Genomic DNA, 18,837 nt, shown 5'->3' on the forward strand with positions numbered 1-18,837 from the left:
CATAATAGCGGAACACAAGTCGGTTTTAAATCCTGAGCAATTCCACGAACCAAATGCTGCAAAGGTAGCTTGCAGATCAGCAATTCGAATTTCACGCAAAGTTCCCGGTAGATAGCGATGTGGCTTCTTCACATTTCCTGCGGTTGGTGCGCTTATCCGAGCTGCTTTCGTGGTGCCTTACCACCGAAAGACTAACAATCTGTCTGCTTAGGCCCGATGAAACGAGTCCTCACGGTGCGAGAGTAGAGTAAGAAATGTACGAAAGCAAAAGAAGCATCATATTATAAACCATAAAAGTATAGAATGTAAACCCCACCCTCTTTATTATATAAGCATACTGTATACTTACTTCGATGTTATTCGTTTCTCTCTCAGGGTAAGCTACGAATATAATAAGGGTGGGGTTTACATTCTATAATTTTATGGTTTCTAAAATGACGCTTCCTTTGCTTTCGTTCATTTCTTACTCTACTCTCGCACCGTGAGGACTCGTTTGTTTGGGACCAAGCAGACAGCTCGTTAGTCTTGCGGTGGTAACGCACCACGAAAGCAGCTCGGATAAGCGCACCAGCCGCAGGAAGTGTGGAGAAGCCACATCGCTATCGACCGGGAACTTTGCGTAAAATTCGTCGCTATCAGAAGTCGCTGATCCGCAAGCTACCTTTGCAGCATTTGGTTCGTGGAGCGTGCTCAGGGCTCCAAATTTGATGGATTAGAGTTTAGAAACGTTTTTTGCAGGCCGAACTGAAAGGAGCATTTAGCGAAAATCGTGGTGTCGATAATAATTCGATACCGATAGGTGCCATGGATATGGATTTGATAGTGAAGAATATGAAATACATGACATGATGTAGTGAATATTTCCCCATTTCGAAAAAATCACTTTGATGAAACTGCATTATAAAATTATTTTTGTACGAATACCGCAGTCGATAGTCGACTCTAATTTGCGCTGGGTAATTTCCGCGGAGGACTCGATTCCTCCTTTGAGCATTAATAATCTCTTTCTGGCAAAACGAAGTGGTATGAATCACATTATTCGAAAGATAAAATGAAGATGTTTTCTGCCAATTTCCTTCAACCTCCAAACATCTCTTTCTCCAGTTTGTGGTTCTTGTGTTCGCTAATCCTTTCTCACAACACCCATTTCTCGTTTGCGAAATTGTTGAGTAACATCGTTTACCAGTGCGCGTAGAGCGGGAATTCCTAAAAATTCTTTGCATCTCTAATAAATTGCCGAAAGTGGTCTTACGTTGATCGCACTTGATTGAAAAATCCAAAACGAAATGTATTTGGTCGCAGCATTATATTAGTAGGAAGCAAATAATCGCTCGAAAATTACATGATTTCCGCGATGTGAAACATTTTCCGTTTTTCATGTTATGCATCCAATATTGGATACGAAAATTTTCTACTAATGGGGAAAAATAATATTCAGAAGTTTTCCTGTTAATTGCGATTGATTGAAAAATCACAAAACCAAATGTATTTGGTTGCAGTGTTGTATGGATAGAAAACATTAAAATAAACTCTTTTGCATGAATGTATTTTTCAATTCCCAGGGGAACTGGTAGATTATTTTGCGATGATAGTAACGAGTGTTCCGCGCGTGTATGTGTGTGTGACGGCTGCTCCGATGTTTCAAGCGGATCCGTGGCATCACTTTCCTCCCGATGGATTCTCTTCTGGCTTAAGATGCACAAACAGGCTCTTGGTGAGACCGTTCATCAGCGCTTTCAAGATAATCGAAGTAAGTTTCACCACAACAGCGACAACATGCTCGAATCGCTGTTCAATTATAACTGAGCGGGTTTACGAGCGGCGCTCGCTTATATACCGATTGGTGATTTCAATAGCCTGTTTTGAAAGCAATTCTAAGACTATTGAAACAAGTTTTTGGATGAAAAAGTGACAAGTATATAACGCGTAGACATTTTATCTTTTGAATGAAGTGTTTATCATACCATTTCGTTCAGTTGTTTAAGAGCTATTAACGCTCAAAATCTCGGTGTGCGGCGTAACGCTTTCGTTTTCGAAACTTTGATTTTACACCCCGGTATAGAAATGAAAGACGTAGTCCAACGTCAAAATATCGACCCATATTCCTAAATACCTAAGGTTTGATTCAGTTAGAATCTGGGATCACCGTTTATTTTATAGCAGCGGCTGAAGTAAGAGATGCCAGGTTTGAAGACATGTCTTCATTTTGAAGACATTTGACTCACATTTTAGTATGATAGTGTATGTGGATTTTTGGAAGAAATTCCTACTTGACGCTGACGCTGGGTGAAACGGCCCTAATTCCTCCATATATGTATGTAGACATGCTTGGAGAATACCTCGCCAAACCATTCTTCATATTTCATTAAAGCACACTTGCGCTTTGTCGTGAAGTTCCAAAAGTGCATCACCCTTGTCGAAAATCGAACACTTCTCTAATTACATTTTTGTTCAACATATGTTGTTACCGAGTCTACATTTTTTTTACTGACATCAATTATGTTATTTTTGTGTGAGTGAAACAAATCTCAAGTTTCCACTCGGTTCGTGAGAGTTCAACACACGGGACATTTTTTGATTACTTGGCGCATAATTATCTATCGGCAGATATAGCAGGGTAACTCCAAGGGCCTCCCCAGAAATTTGAAGGTAGAACTGAGGAATAAGCTTGTAGAATGAATTCCGGAAAAAAAGAGTCGAAAGTTGCACGCTAACAGGATTGGTCCAGTTTTGTTTTGTATGAAAAAAAGAAAGCCAAGACCGTTCAGGCAACGCTACAAACGGCCGCGAATCCATTATCGATGTAACTTACTGCAGTCCATCGCCATCGCCAACATGGAATGGAGAGTGTCAGAGGGATACACTCACAGTGGCCACCAGGTAATCCTGTATAGTGCCGGCAAACGGAATCCTGTGGTGGTATGAAGAACAAGAACCTGTGAGCGGAAATCGGCGATCCTTGTTTTTTGCCGACATGTTCAGGATCGTGTTGCAGAAATGCCTGGTGCCAAAAGTTAGTGCTGCTTCTGAAACCAGGAAAGTCACCTGGAGATCCAGCATCGTATAGGCCTATTTGTTTGCTGGATACTTTAGGAAAGCTCTTGGAGAGATTGGTGAAATGCACGGAGAGTGATCACGCAATTCGGACAGTTATCAAAAAAACTCAGGTCTCGCTTAAACAAAAACGAAAAGGTGATCGTTACTGCGCGGTGATTTTAATCGACGTGAAGAACGCCTTCAAAAGTGCCAGCTGGGCGGCCATCGTTGAGGAGAGATTGAAGGTCCCTGGCTACATGTACAGGACACTGAGTTGTTTCCAGAATTGGATCCTGATTCACAACACAGACAGTGGACAGAAACAGAAGATCATCTCGGCATTCCATCCTAGGTCCAACGTTTTGGAACACGTTGTACGACAGTGTATTTGACGACTGTTGACGACTGAGGCATTTGACATGATCGGTAGCCGTTAGAGAGCAATCGCAAAGCAATTCTGTGGGCAGAAGTCTCGGTCGGAGGTCATACCATCGTATTAAGGTGAAATTATGATCGACGATCGACTGAGTGTCAACCAGCACGTCGACTATGCATGTGGGAAGGCGGCAAAAGCCATCAACGTGATGGCGAGGATTGTGCCAAATTGCCTTTGGTCTTAGCAGCAGCAAGAGGCGCCTCTCAGCAAACGTTCCTTCGTCGATGCTGAGGTGACCCTGCTTGGTTGGCGGCTCTGGAAACTCACCGAAATCAGAGGAAGCTGAACAGCACATTCAGACTAATGACCATACAAGTCCTAAGCGCTTCTAGGACCATTTCGACAGAAGCTGTGTTTGGAATGATTCCCATTTGCATTACTCGTTCGGAAGACGGCGAGTGCTACAAGCGCAGTGTAACCAAAGGTATCCGGAAAACGATGAAAGCGGCGTCTATGGACAAATGGATGCAAGAATGTATATGACGAAGAACGGTGGATGGACATACATACTTATCTCGGTACTATCGACCAGGTTGAACAGGAAGCACGGAGAGGATAATTTTTGCTTGACACAGCTCCTGTCTGGACGTGGCTGCTTCCGGCAATATCTACATAGGTTCGGACACGCAAGGTCGCCATTCTACCCGGTGGCGGTGTGGTGGTGTGGAAGGAAGGAAGGTATTGAATTAGAGAGACTTTAAACTCTGAGAGTTCATTCGTCTCTCGTGGTGGTGGTGTGGAGAAATGTCATGTCGTATTTGTATGTCCATGATTCTCCTCAAGGCGCGAGGGGCTGCTTGCCCTTCATGCGGGGATTATCGTGGAGGAAATGCGTTGTGACTAGGGCACTTGAAACGCTGTGAGCAGCGTCATCACACAAATCTTGTCGGAGTTGCAGTTGGAGGGCAATTTATAATCGGTACACGTCTCGATGGGTAATGATACTAGCGAGCTGGGAAGTGAGCGATGTAGGGTACAACGAAATGCATGCTGGCAGCGTCTGATCGTAGAATGTAAGGGAAAACATTGCCAGGATCGTCTTGACGGAGCGAGCGCCGAGGAAAGTGCCTTGAAATCGGTGCATACCCCACGAGAATTGCTGTGACGAAGTGCGCGTCATGTTGGAGGGCACTGCCTAACCATCGCTCCTTTGGGAAGAGAAATTCTGCGAGAGAGACCGTGATGGGCGTGCATTACGTTGTGGGGTGCTTCCTAATCGTCTTGACAGGGGAGAAATCCCGCGAAGATGGTTGTGACGGATTGCGCGTCAAGTTGGAGCACAATTCCTAATCGGTACACTTCTCGACGGGTGAATGGATACTGGTATGATGGAATGAAGAAAAAAGAGTAAAAAGTATTAACAACACAAGTCAGCGTTGGCGTCAGGTGAAGTGCGTGCTCACATGTTCAGTTTATGATGTTCGTGAATGACACAGCACATACGTCTCCATAAATAGTCATACGATTGTGACCACTAGCAAGACTGATAGTGACAATCGATTATGCTTTGCTTCGAACACCAGACCAGTTTCAGAGAACAACCTTTTGCTGTAAACACTACTGCAAGGAGCCGAAAGATAAATTTTAGCAAGCTTACGGTTTCGTTAGCAATAAGATTTTATTCCTGAACCCGACGCTGACTATTATTTTCATTTGCCACCTTGTTGAAATAGTCTCAAAAGGTGTAGTGAGTTTCGCGTGTAAGGTTTGATTCAGTTTCGTCTCTTTGCTTCGTTTAACAGATGTTGAAGACGGCGATGAGCTGTTACTCTCAAAAGATTTCCCAATTCAGTGTTTAAAGAAGTTCTCATGCGACGTAAGTTCGGTGTTCTATGGGCAGTCTGGTCCTTGTCCAAATACTTTTTATACAACAATCAACTCGAACGTACAGGAGTGGCCGAACTTGTAATTTTTGTTATTTATTTTTGATCGGTAGTGAAGAAAATGTCCCTCTCTCAAATTATCATCCCTGAAGACAATTCAGTTTTTCGTTTTTAAATCTTGAATGCAAATAATTGATTAAAGTTCTTTGCATATTTAAATTCATAGTCCTTACTCTTACTCGTGCAGTATTAACATTATTTCAATATATCCACAAAAATCTCATCATTATAGTTGAACATCGTTATCAGAAAAAAATCAGTTTAAAATTTATTCTTTACTAGCTGAGCCGGCACACTTCGTCCTGCCCAAAATTTGTTTGTGTTTTCTAATCGACCCCTTGAATTTACCTTTTACTAAAAAAAATCTTAGTACTTCAACCAAAACTCATCATTATAATATGAGATTATTTTCAGACAAAATTCTCGTTCAAGATTTTTCAATCACTTGCAAATAACATGTTTCTCCGTTATATGGAATAAATGTTTGATACAGAAAATATGACAGAATAAAGACAGACCCCTCCCCTCTTCTTCCCTTAGAGAGGGGGGAGGAGTATCTAACCACCGTAAAAACATTTATTGCACCCTAAAACCAAATTTGGTTTCGGTTGGTTGATTAATTCTCGCGTAACTTTTGAAAAGGTCCTATGTAACATTCACATCAAATCGAGAAAAACGAAGTTAAAGACCGGAACATTGTTCCGCGAATTGTTTCAAAATGAATCGATCTTTATCACTACTTTTACCACTAGCAGCCAATAATAACTTTGAAAAACCAATCGTGACTGTTGTAATGTGATTTTAGTTTGAAATTGAAGCCTCCGAGCGAAAAATGTTACATTGGACGTTTTGACTGACGGCTTTGTATATTGGACGAATTACGTTGCGCAATGAAAATATGAAAATAACTACTGAACAACGATTCAAACACTTGCACTTCGTGCTAAAAGCAGATCTTTATTGTTATCACTCGTAGAACTGCATTAAAAACGATATCTCTACCCGAAAATAACACAAACTCAAAATGTCCAAAGTGCGACTTCGTTTTGTTTTGATTGCTTTTGTTGGAAAGGTATCTCCAAAGGGCACTGGTTCACTAAATTGACCAAAACGACTTTAATTGTGAATTTAACAAAACGGACTTTTTTATAACTTCGATTTAGTTTTGAGTGACACACGGATGCTGCATGCCTTTACATGCGAATTTATTGGAGGCTTATACACGACTAACTTCTGATCTGAGTGGACTGTATTTTTATAGATTTGGTAGCGGAAACAGTGAGTAATTGGGAGAGTGGCGAACCTAATCTGAATTCCCCACTGCTTTTGCTCTTCGCCACTGGAGTCACTAAACGAGAGTTAGTGTACTTTGAGTGGATTCCGTTTTATAGCAAATAATCTTGCTAACTTCAACATTACCGGCCGCCTTGAAATGCCAGTAATTTCAATCTATCTATCTAACAGAATAATAATATATATAAAGAAATTGCCTATCTCTATGCTAATTCATTTGATTTTTTCCTTATAAATGTTTTTTAATTCACGTTTCCATTTGCGTTCTTTTCACGTTCTAATACTGATTGATGATTTTCAGGTGGTCTTCTTCCTTCAATGGCGATGTCTTCTTCTGGTGGGGTTCTTCTAGTGGAGTGGCATTATCCTTCACTGGGCCCATCTGCGCCCATCTTCTGTCACGATGGAGGGACGTGGTCCTCGATGAAGTTTAACTATTGAATAAGATGAGAAACGATTTTTTAAATGAAATATGTTATGCTTTAACGACTTCCCTGAAGCGGTGGCTTCGAGCCACCGTGAGCGCTCCAAGCGCCGATGAGTTTGTTGCATTCTTCGTAGGTGTCGAGATTGATTCTTCTGTGATTGATGAGGTGTTGAGCGATGTTCGTTGTACGTTGGCGTCTTCGTTGACCTTGGAAACAGGATTTGGCTGGCCAGGTTGTATCCTACTGTCTTCGTGCTTCCGAGAGTGGTTGATGCGGATGATGGACCTGCCAAGAATGAGAGTGTTGTTCTCACGAAAAACTTTGCTTATTTGAGTAACGTAACTGAGCGTGGAGGTTCCTTAACCTCCACTGTTTACAAGTCGCCCTATATTTTAATAGAACTGGAACATCGACATAAAACTGAATTGAATCTTCTGGAATTTCCACGAGATGATACTTGTTGAGAGATTTTTTTTTATTAATTGTGGTTTTCGATAACATCATTGTCCTTGATTGGCAGGACACAAATCTTCGCTATCGCTCTGGTGTATGTGCCGTCCTTGGTTTTTACCTCCACGACGCGCACATTACCATCTCTTCCTCCGTGGACAGCTATGATACGACCGAGAGCCCATCTAAGTGGAGGTTGATTCTCGTTCTTGAGTAAAACCATCATTCCCTCCCTCAGATTCCTTCGCCTCTCCGTCCATTTAGTGCGATTTTGAAGGTCTGAAAGGTACAACGTGGACCACTTTTTCCAGATTGTCTGGATATGTTTTTGAACCCTTTGCCATCTCGATAGGGTGTTTTCCTGGAGATGATCTAGCGATGGTTCTGGTATCGCGGTCAACGGCCTGTAGACTAAGAAATGACCCGGAGTCAAACCTTCCAAATCCATTGGATCATTACTGAGTGGTGTTAGGGGTCTGCTATTCATACAAGCTCCGATTTGGGTCAGTAAGATGGAGAATCCTTCTGGTGTGAGAATTTCGTTGCCAACCGTCCGTTTAAAATGATATTTCATCGATTTCACGGCGGCTTCCCACAGACCCCCGAAATTTGGAGATCGGGGGGGAATGAATTTGAAGTGGATTCCTTCACTAGCCGCTTCTTGTGCAATTGCTTGCTGCGACATTTGAGAGTTGAAGAATTTGCGTAGCTGGTCTAATTCCCTTTTTGCGCCGACAAAGTTTTTGGCGTTGTCGCACAGTACGACTTCTGGATGTCCACGTCGAGCCACGAGACGTTTCAAAGCTGCTAGAAAACCTGCTGTTGTTTGATCGGAAACCATTTCGCAGTGTACTGCTTTCGTCACGAGGCAGACAAAAATAGCCACGTAACAGACTCGAATGTCTGCTTTTCGATGTGGGAATCGAATGTTGAAGGGGCCACAGTAGTCCACGCCTACTCTTGTGAATGGTGGAACTGGATTCACGCGCTCCGCTGGCACGTCAGCCATTAGCTGGTCCTCGACCTTTGGTTTTACTCGGAAGCATCTAACGCAGGTTTGTATCACTTTCCTCGATAAATTCCTCAGACGAAGTGGCCAGAACCGCTCTCGTACACTGGCGATCAATAATTGTTGACCCGCGTGTAGAAGCGATTGATGAAAGTGCTTCACTATCAGTAGTGCGAGTGGATGACGATTATCGAGGATGATACTTGAACTGATAGGGGCATTCTCTAATCTACCTCCTACTACAAGGATATCTCTCGTTAGATGAGGATTTAATTTTCTTAGGCGTGATGACGATTTGACTTGTCCATTTAATTTTAAATCTACTATTTCATCTGCGAAGCTTTCGTTTTGAGCTACCTTGATCAGCTGATTTAATGCTTCCTCGCGTTCGATATATGATATATATCCAGTTCGTGTATTTGTACGATTTTGGCAATTAAAAACGAATCTGCGACACAATGCAGTTATTCGTACAAGCGAAGACAGTGTTGATTTCAGTGTGAATAATTCATTAGGAGCTTCGATATGTGCTGCTGCTGATACGACGACTTTCTCTTCTAATAATGATGTGTCTAAATCTTCAATTTGAGTTGAGTTAATCGGAGGCCACGAGCTTCTCGGGTTGCTCAGCCAATCTGGGCATTTCCACCACAAATGATGGTCAGCAAGTTCTTCCGGTGTAATGCCACGTGATATGGCATCTGCTGGATTGTGTGTTCCAGCGATATGGCACCACATACCTGATCGTGTGAGGTGTTGGATTTCTGACACACGATTAGCAATAAAAATGTGCCAGCGGGATGGTGGTGACGATAACCAACATTGGACGATGGTAGAATCAGTCCAAAACTGTGGTCTTGCAGAAATTTGGATACTACTTATGATCTTCTCATACAGATGACTGAGAACGAGGGCGGAAGATAATTCTAGTCGAGGTATAGTCATCTTTTTCTTCTTACGTTTGGTATCATCTAGCGGTGCGACTCTAGATTTCGCAGTACTTAGGTTGACCGAAATGGATCCGGAAACAGTAATACAGCGGAGGTAAACACAGGCACCGTATGCCTTCTCCGACGCGTCACAAAAACCGTGGATTTCCGCAGAAACAACATCATTGCTAAAGGCAATCCACCGTGGGATTCTCAGGTTTGTCAGCCCAACCATGCTTGAGCGATATGTGAGCCACCATTGTCGAAGCTCTTCCTTTAATGGTTCAGTCCACGAACACCCTTGTTTCCAAAGGTCCTGGAGAAATATCTCCGCTTGGACTATTACTGGTCCAACCAGTCCAAGCGGATCGAAAAGGCGAGCGAAATCGGATAATATTATTCGCTTGTTAATCTCGGTAGATTTATTCCACTGAGGTACAGTGAATTGAAAATAATCTGAATGTGGCTCCCATATCAGACCCAACGTTTTAATGGTTCTTTCGGATGAGTCGAATTCAAGAGAATTACTCATGTTTTTCAGAGAATCTGGAATCTCTGCTAGGATTTCGGGACAGTTTGAGTTCCACTTTCTAAGTGTGAAACCCGCGCTCCGGAGTAGTCGAGTCAGTTCGTTATATATTTTCACGCCTTGTTCCGCGTTATCTACACCAGATTGGAGGTCATCCATGTAGAAGTCCTCGGACAGTATCTTCGCTGCCGTAGGATACTGCTGCTTGCCATCAACTGACAATCGCTGAAGGCACTTGGTAGCCAAATATGGTGCTGATGAAGTCCCATATGTGACAGTGGTAAGCTCGAAGGTTTTAATCGATTCGGTACCACAATCTCTCCACAAAATTCTTTGGAGACGGTAATCTGCTGGGTTGATGTTGATCATTCGGTACATTTTGGCTACATCAGCCACGATGGCAAATTTTCGGAGACGAAATCGGATTATTATTGAAAGTAGATCCTGTTGGATCACAGGACCTACTAATAAGGCGTCATTCAGCGAAACCCCTGAGGAGCTCGCGCAGGACGCGTCGAACACGACCCGTAGTTTCGTTGTGGTACTGTCTGGTCGTATCACAGCATGATGAGGAAGGTAATAAGGGTAGGGCTCCGAACCTATTTCCTTCTCTGCTACAGAGATTTCTCGCATGTGCTTTAAATTTAAATATTCGTGTATGAAATCACTGTAAACTGTCTTCAGCGAAGGGTTAGTGTCCAAGCGACGCTCCAAAGATAAAAAACGTCGCATGGCAATTGAACGGGATTCACCAAGCCTGGCGATTACATAATCCTTTTTCGGTAACGTGACATTGAATCTACCTGTTGAATCACGAGTGGTAGTTTCGTCGAATAATTTTTCGCACATCGATTCTTCCAATGAGAGAATGCTTGTTGTACGACATGTTTCTAACTCCCAAAATCGCGTAAGAATGTCGTCTATTTTTTCCTCGGTACATGGGTGTGAGAGTGTGGTCGATTCGATAGAAAATTTATCTGCTATTCTGCCGGAAACGATCCATCCAAAATGAGTATTGCGAAGGCTAGGTCCTCCTTTCTCCAACTTGAATTGACCGTCAACTAACAGGTCAAAAAACACTTGGGCCCCTGGGATCATGTCGATGCTGCTTGGGTTGTGGAATTCTGGATCCGCTAGCACAATGTCTTCAGGTAATCTCCATCTACTGACATCGATTCGTTTGACTGGTAAATCTGCGGTTGCTTTAGACAGTACGTAAAATTGAAGTGGGATACTGAACATTGATATTCGAGAACTGATTGTAGCAATAACAGATTGATTTGAAACCACGCCAGCTTGACCGATGCCTTTCACTTGAAGATTTTCTCGACGACGCTTACACTTCAATTTCTGAGTTAGGTTTTGTGTCATAAAAGACAGCTGAGATCCAGAGTCTAATAATGCTCGAGCAAATATTTTATGTCCGAAATCGTCAATTATGCCCACGAGGGCGGTAGAGAGAATGACGGTGTTCGAATAGGTTTTCGTGTTCACCGACATGACAGTGTTATGACTAGTAGAAGGGTTGTCTGTGGTGCTTGGGAACTGTGGTTGAGTGATGCTTCGGTTTTCAGTGTGGGTGGATGGAGATTCTTCGTGTGGCACTTGTATTGTCTGAGTGTGTGTTGAGTTCGGAGCTTGGTGTATGGATTGACTCTGTGGTGGTCGCGGGTTCGGTCCATTGTCGCGTCTTCTAGGTTGCGTATTCGGGTGCTGAGTTGTTCTGGTTTGCGAACTAGCAACAGCTGTATGTAGGAGAGTGTGATGGCTTTTTCCACAAGTATGACATGAACCTTTAGAACAAAAGCGTGCAATGTGACCTGGCGATAAACAATTCAAACATAGCGACCTTCGTTTGACTTCCTCCACACGATCTACTGTTTTAAGTTTCGTAAATTTGTTGCACTTAAATGCAGAATGCATCTGCTCACTGCAGAAAGGACACAGCGTTGATTGCTGAATTACTGTATGACTGGTTGTAGATGGACGATATTGTTTAGTGGGCTCCCCTCGGGTTGATCGAGCGGAAGCAATGTTCCGTAAAACTTGGCATTGATTTTTCAGAAACTCAATTAGTTCACTGTAAATCGGTACATTTTTCAAATTATGGTGGCTTTCCCAATTCCTTAGAGTGGCGGAATCTAAGCGTTGACACATCATATGCTGTAAGATGGTACTCATCCCATCTACTTCTTCACCCATCTTCTGTAACATCATGAGATTGGTTTCGAATTCACCCACGATTCGGTTTAATTGTTCATAGGATTCCCTCTCCATTGGTTTTATAGACAATAATGCGTCTAGATGAGATTTTATTATAAGCTTTTTATTCTCGTAACAATTATTTAATGCTTGCCACGCAATATTAAAATTTGCTGTCGTCATTTCGATTGATGAAATCTCCTTCAGAGCGTCCTCCGTCAATGATGTTCGCAGATATGTAAACTTGTCGATAGCCGACAAATGAGAATTGCTGTGGATGACGCTTGTAAAGGTGTCACGGAATGTAATCCACTCCCGGAGCTTTCCGCTGAAAGAAGGCATCTTTAATTCCGGGAGTTTGACCCTAGGCTGCGGTTCTGATGTCGTCGTGGATTGGATTTGCGCTCGGGCTGAACTGGAACTTCCACCTGCAGGTATCGTGAAAGCAGCCAATGACTGCCGGAGATCATAATATGTGTTTTCGAACTCTTGAATCACCTTGGCGTTTTCCAGTTCCCGTTTCTCTTGGATTTCAGCACGCAAGAGAGACCTCTCCTCCTCGGTTTCTACGGACTCCACAAACTCCTCGTCATTATCATGATCGTCAGTAAGCAATTCGATCTGCATACGTACCTCTACAAACTTATCGAATGTCTGGTCCAATTTTTCCATTCGTATTGGGCTCCTAGTAATTCCTGATGAAAGTTTTCAGGTTATCAATAGAACTACGTAGAGTACGTTCCTTCTTAGACAGAAGTCGCATATTTTCCATGGGCATGGTTATCACTTTTTTATCACTGCACCAATATAATAAATTGTGATTGACAGCGCGTAAATGTAGCGATTCGGAAAACTTTCGACTCGAAAACCTCGCGATACCACCAATAGAAACATATAGAGAATATCAATTATAAAATTTGAGATACATCAATCCAGCGCTCAACTCAGACAATTGATTAATTATATTGTAAACCACAGAATGCATGCATCAATTTTATTGTTTCATTTATTCCACCTATTGTTTCAAGCACGTTTCTCACTTTCGCAATGGCAACCTGTCCATGCAAATCAGCTGCGCACCACAGACATACCTGCTTTGTTCTACTTAGCCTTTGTTCCAATTGTTCCAATTGTTCAATCTCAGAAATTCCGCGTGGTCCTAATTTCCTCCCAGCATCCGTGCAGCGGTGATGATGAAATCAGCGGACGATGAATTTTCTTGTCCTGCGCGATATAGCAGCTCTCTTTTTCGGCGCCAACTCCAGCTTCTATTGCTCAACGCACAATGAACAATGTGACGATGTGGATTCACTCTGGCTTTTCTCAACTTCACAGAAACTTTTTCCGGAATCCGGTTCGTACCAAATGTTGGAGATACCTTGCACTGGTTCACTAAATTGACCAAAACGACTTTAATTGTGAATTTAACAAAACGGACTTTATTATAACTTCGATTTAGTTTTGAGTGACACACGGATGCTGCATGCCTTTACATGCGAATTTATTGGAGGCTTATACACGACTAACTTCTGATCTGAGTGGACTGTATTTTTATAGATTTGGTAGCGGAAACAGTGAGTAATTGGGAGAGTGGCGAACCTAATCTGAATTCCCCACTGCTTTTGCTCTTCGCCACTGGAGTCACTAAACGAGAGTTAGTGTACTTTGAGTGGATTCCGTTTTATAGCAAATAATCTTGCTAACTTCAACAGCTTTGTTACTTCGGACGTATCGAGCGTCAGAGGAGAGTGGCGTCCGAAGTAACAGTTGAGTGCTTAAAATTTAGAATCTGTACATTGGACATATTTTGTATCGGTGATAAAAAGGTGAAAAGGATAGTTGTTTTCGCAATGCGTTCAATGATTGAGAGCTAATCATGTGCATCCATTAACTCGATTTGTTTACATTTGTTACTTAGGACCTTTTCAAAAGTTACGCGAGAAATCATTTTCAAATGACCCAATATATCTCGGCTGATCGAAAAAAACATTTTTTTTGTGCATTCACAGTAAACGCAATACCAATACACATGCAATTGGAGAACGTAGCAACCTCAACAATCACCCAAATTCATTCAAAACAGTCGGTTCATTCATGAAAACATATTCTTTTTTAAACGCCATCCTGGCAGATGTTGGGTGATGACAGAATGCATGAATGTTTTATTATTGGTAGTGTTTGGTTGAACAATCGGCATCAATTAACACTCATAAAGTGTCGTTAGTCACTTGACTTTGTTCAGCCATGACTTTGAAAATTATACCATTGTAATATACGATCCCATCAGAACTGGAAAAACTGTAATTCGTTGATAGAAGGTAGGCCAACTAAATATAGGTACATTTTTGCACTCGTTTTCATTTAGATCAGGTAAACCTTCTGAATACATTATCCGACATAGTGCTAGCTGTAGACCTACCCTGCAATTATTAAAAATAAACTGCGCAACCTGTAGTATGCAACCTGTTCGTTTCTGTTTTCAGACTATTTTTACTCGCTGGCCGATGCCACCGTTCTCCTAGTCATGTAGAATTAGCTTCAAATTTGAACGTGAAAATCTAGTAAATCTAAAGAAAAATATCTAAATCGCGCATCAAAGGAGAGCAATAACGAAGATGGACTCTCAGGATAACAACGGAGGAGTCCTTTACATAATCGCCGACTTTCTGTCGTTGATTACTATCGCTTCCTGTCTGGTGTCCAAGATACCGCAGATTCAAACGGTACAACGGCTCCGTTCGGCCACGGGATTGTCCCTGAATGGCCTCCTCATGGAGCTGTGTAGCTACACCGTGACGATGTTGTACAACTTCATCAACCAGTATGCCTTCCTGTCCTACATGGAGTATCCCATTCTGCTGATCCAAAACTATGTGCTGGTGTATGTTGTGCTCAAGTATAAAAATTTGCTCAACAAATCGGCATGCATTTGGGCTGGTGTGTATGCGGCGGTGTTTGTCTGTTTTGCCACCAGTATTATCCCGGGAAGTGTACTGATGATGCTTGTGGTATGTTTCGTGTGGCTGGTTAACACAAAATATGGTACAAAAATTGTATTTCTGTTTCAACTTTTGCAGCCTCTGACGACCCCAGTTGGAGCCACAAGTAAAGTGATGCAATTGCTAGCTATCCTGCGCACTAAAGATTCCGAGTCGGTTAGCCTGATTACATGGGGCATTTCAGCTTTTACGAATTCAAGTGAGTAGAGTATTCATTTCCTCATAAACATAATAAAAATATGTTATACCTTTCAGCACGCATTTACACTATCCTACTCGACTCGGCTGATAAGATGCTGCTAGCCAATTTTGGAATCTCCACCATTTTAAGCTCGTCCGTTTTTCTCGCTGCTTGGTATTACAAGAAACCCAAGCAGGAATAATAACGGCGGATTCTCGAACAAGAGGCTTCCTATGTCGATACAGCTATTTTGCTGGGATATAAACACGCCAAACAGTCGTTGCACGCTTTAGACTGGGAACAGCAACAGTAATTCGATCTAATCGCTACAACACCAAATACTACCGACACTCGTCTTTAGTATGTTTGTTACAGCACTTTTTCTAGTCTTGATGATTCTAGTAGGTTGTACTTGCGCACAAGTAATTTTTAACTTAGTTCGATTTAATTAGATACAAGCGTTGTATGCGTCAAAAAAGACAAATAAAATAAGTTTTTATTCTACATTTGTTGATTGGTTTTATCTTGCCTTGATTGATCCTCTCCTCGATTTTTTTTCTGAACAGCCGTTCTACGCATAGTTCTCCCATGTCCCAGAATCAGCAGCTGAGAAAAACGCAATCAAAGTTTTCTATCATTTTTGTCTACCAAAAGTCAATTAAGCTTGATTATGGCAGTCATGTGTAGCGTGTAATACTGCTTTCTCTTTCTGCGTCATCAGCTAGCTTCACAATAAATAAATATCACTGTTTATCTTTTTCCTACTGAACCACGCTTCAAAATCTTTATATATAAGACTAACTGACCCGGCAAACTTCGTCCCACCTAAAATTTGTTTTTTTTTGTTATCAATACCTTCAAACATTCACGTTTTCTTACTAAGCGCAAGTTCATGAGTCCAATCACAGAACTGTTCATTGATTGATCTTCTAATCGACCCCGTTGGATTTACCTTTTACTATAAAATTCCTAGTACTTCTACCAAAACTCATCATTATAATATCAGATTATTTTCAGATACAATTCTCGTTCAAGATTTTTCAACCACTTGCAAATAACATGTTTCTCCGTTACATGGAATAAATGTTTGATACAGAAAACATGATAGAATGAAGACAGACCCCTCTCTTCTTCTCCCCTTAGAGAGTGGGGAAGAGTGTCTATTCACCATAGAGACGTTTCGTGCCCCCAAAAACATTCACATGTCAAATTTGGCTCCATTTGCTTGATTAGTTTTCGAGTTATGCAGAAATTTGTTTTTCATTTGTATTACAGCCCATCCTAAGAGAGGAAGAGTAGTGTCGTACCAACATAAAAACATTTATGGCATCCTAAAACCTCCACATGCCAAATTTGGTTTCGTTTGCTTGATTAGTTCTCGAGTTATGCAGAAATTTGTGTTTCATTTGTATGGGAGTTCCCCTTATAGAGGCGGGAGGAGTGTCGAACCTCCTTAGAAATGCTTCTTCCCCATAAAATCTCCACATGCCAAATTTAGTTCCGTTTGCTTGATTAGTTCTTGAATTATGCGGAAATGTATGCTTCATTTGTATGGCAGCCTCCCTCCCCCTCAGAGAAACGGAAGGAGTGTCTATTCACCATAGAAACGTTTTGTGTCCCCTAAAACCTTCGCATGCAAAATTTGGCATTTTCTTGATTAGTTTTCGAGTAATGCAGAAATTTGTGTTTCATTTGTATGGCAGCCCCCCCTAAGAGAAGAGGGCGGAGTTTCTTACCACCGTGAAAACATTTATTGTGCCCTAAAACCTCCATATACCTAATTTGTTTTCGTTTGCTTGATTAATTCTCGAGTAATGCAGAAATTTGTGTTTCATTTGTATGGCAGCCCTCTCTTAGAGAAGGGCTGGAGTGTCCTACCTCCATAGAAACATTTATTGCACCGTAACATGCCAAATTTCGTTTCATTTACTTCATTAGCTCTCGAGTAATACAAAAATTTGTGTTCCATTTGCATGGCAGACCACCCCCACCGCCTTTTATCTTTCTGTTTGAACATACAAAGTAATGCTCTTTACATCTATACAGTGCCGCAATACATGGAGTTTTCCATTGTTTCTTTCCCCGAGTTATATACCATGAGGCAGCAAATTTATCCAGCAATATTCTGGCTGAAACATTAACAGGATATATAAAAAGTTCAACAATTTGACGATTAAAAAGAGTATGTTTTCTTTCGATTGAACTAACCACTCGCCGACGCAACAAGCAATCTTTTTGCCTGCATTTGAGTTATTTTCCATTTTCGGACAAACAGGCATTTATAAGTTGACAGAATCAATGGAGAAATGATCTCAGAAGATGTTCAATCAATTCGAGCTCAATTCACGACTTTATCATCTTTATCATATTGCTATTGATAATTCATGTAATTGTGGCCCAGGATGTCATAATATCGAGCATTTCGTGAATTTCACAAAACATATACAGGGGAACTTCGATATAACGTACCCTCGATACAACGTCATTCGATATAACGTACACATTTTCAATGGACGAATTTCTTGCCAACTCGGTTTAGGAATTGGCAGCACCATTTCCATATTGCAGTGAAACGTTGTGGGTGAAAAGACATTGGTCATTTGAGCAACTGTGTATACTTGAAATTTCCGAAAAACATAAGACTACTTTTTGAAAAGAGTCATAGTTTTTATTCTTAATCTTTCTACAAAAATTTATAACCCAAAAACTAAAATTCCTATAAAATTTTGGTCAAAGAATGAAATGTAGGAAATTGTTTAAATTGCCATAAAAAATACAAAATACCAATATTATTTAAAATTATTTGATATGCATTTTTCTTTTTCAGGACTCACTGTGGTGGGTGATATGATTAGGAGTTTATCCATTTCTTTCTTTCCATAATAACCATGGATAACAGCTATTACAACCATCCTCCTTAGGGGCTTTGGACCCTCTGATCTGGTTCTCAATAGTTTCAGGTTCTTTTTCGGACATGCTACTATAGAGATCCGGCATTCATAGGCGGAATTGGTACAGCTATCTCACCACAAATTGAGAGTCTAAGTCTCGTTTTAATATAGGAATTGTTTTTGAGGTAATTTTTTTTCAAAATAATGTGTCCGGCACGGGGCTCTGGCAACCCTATCCCAACCAGCACAAATTGAGCGTAGGCAACATAAAGCAGGACTCACGTATTGTTTACTGTAGGAGTCATAAATGTTCAACATTTGATTACGTTGGATAGTTTCCTTTGGCAAACTATGTTTGGATATTCACCCGGAAGTTTTATTTGACGACCTGCAATTAAAATCACTGCTGCAGGATCGCACTGAGCACTTCATTTTTATTTCTAGGTTATGATTTCTATGCTCATGATTTTCTATGCTGGCATCTCCGACATCTTTGAAAAATTAAGAATGAGTTGGGAAAGGCTGATACTCGACGGGATAGATGGACACTAACTGAAAATTCAAGTTTATG

At 41.4% G+C, this 18,837-nt stretch overlaps 2 protein-coding genes across 2 annotated transcripts; one reads left to right on the forward strand and one right to left on the reverse strand.

Moving 5' to 3' along the window:
* Positions 1 to 7,554: 7,554 nt before the first annotated feature.
* LOC129766745 (uncharacterized) lies at positions 7,555 to 12,867 on the reverse strand. The gene has a single exon (XM_055767344.1). The coding sequence runs from the start codon at positions 12,865 to 12,867 to the stop codon at positions 7,555 to 7,557; it is 5,313 nt and encodes a 1,770-aa protein (XP_055623319.1).
* A 1,373-nt stretch (positions 12,868 to 14,240) lies between these two features.
* LOC129770702 (solute carrier family 66 member 3) lies at positions 14,241 to 15,879 on the forward strand. The gene is made up of 4 exons (XM_055773690.1): positions 14,241 to 14,513; positions 14,679 to 15,203; positions 15,273 to 15,393; positions 15,450 to 15,879. The coding sequence occupies exons 2-4, from the start codon at positions 14,811 to 14,813 to the stop codon at positions 15,575 to 15,577; spliced, it is 642 nt and encodes a 213-aa protein (XP_055629665.1). The 5' UTR covers positions 14,241 to 14,513; positions 14,679 to 14,810; the 3' UTR covers positions 15,578 to 15,879.
* Positions 15,880 to 18,837: the final 2,958 nt, after the last annotated feature.

Source organism: Toxorhynchites rutilus, chromosome 2 (assembly GCF_029784135.1).
Source record: "Toxorhynchites rutilus septentrionalis strain SRP chromosome 2, ASM2978413v1, whole genome shotgun sequence".
Taxonomy (NCBI): Eukaryota; Metazoa; Arthropoda; class Insecta; order Diptera; family Culicidae; genus Toxorhynchites; species Toxorhynchites rutilus.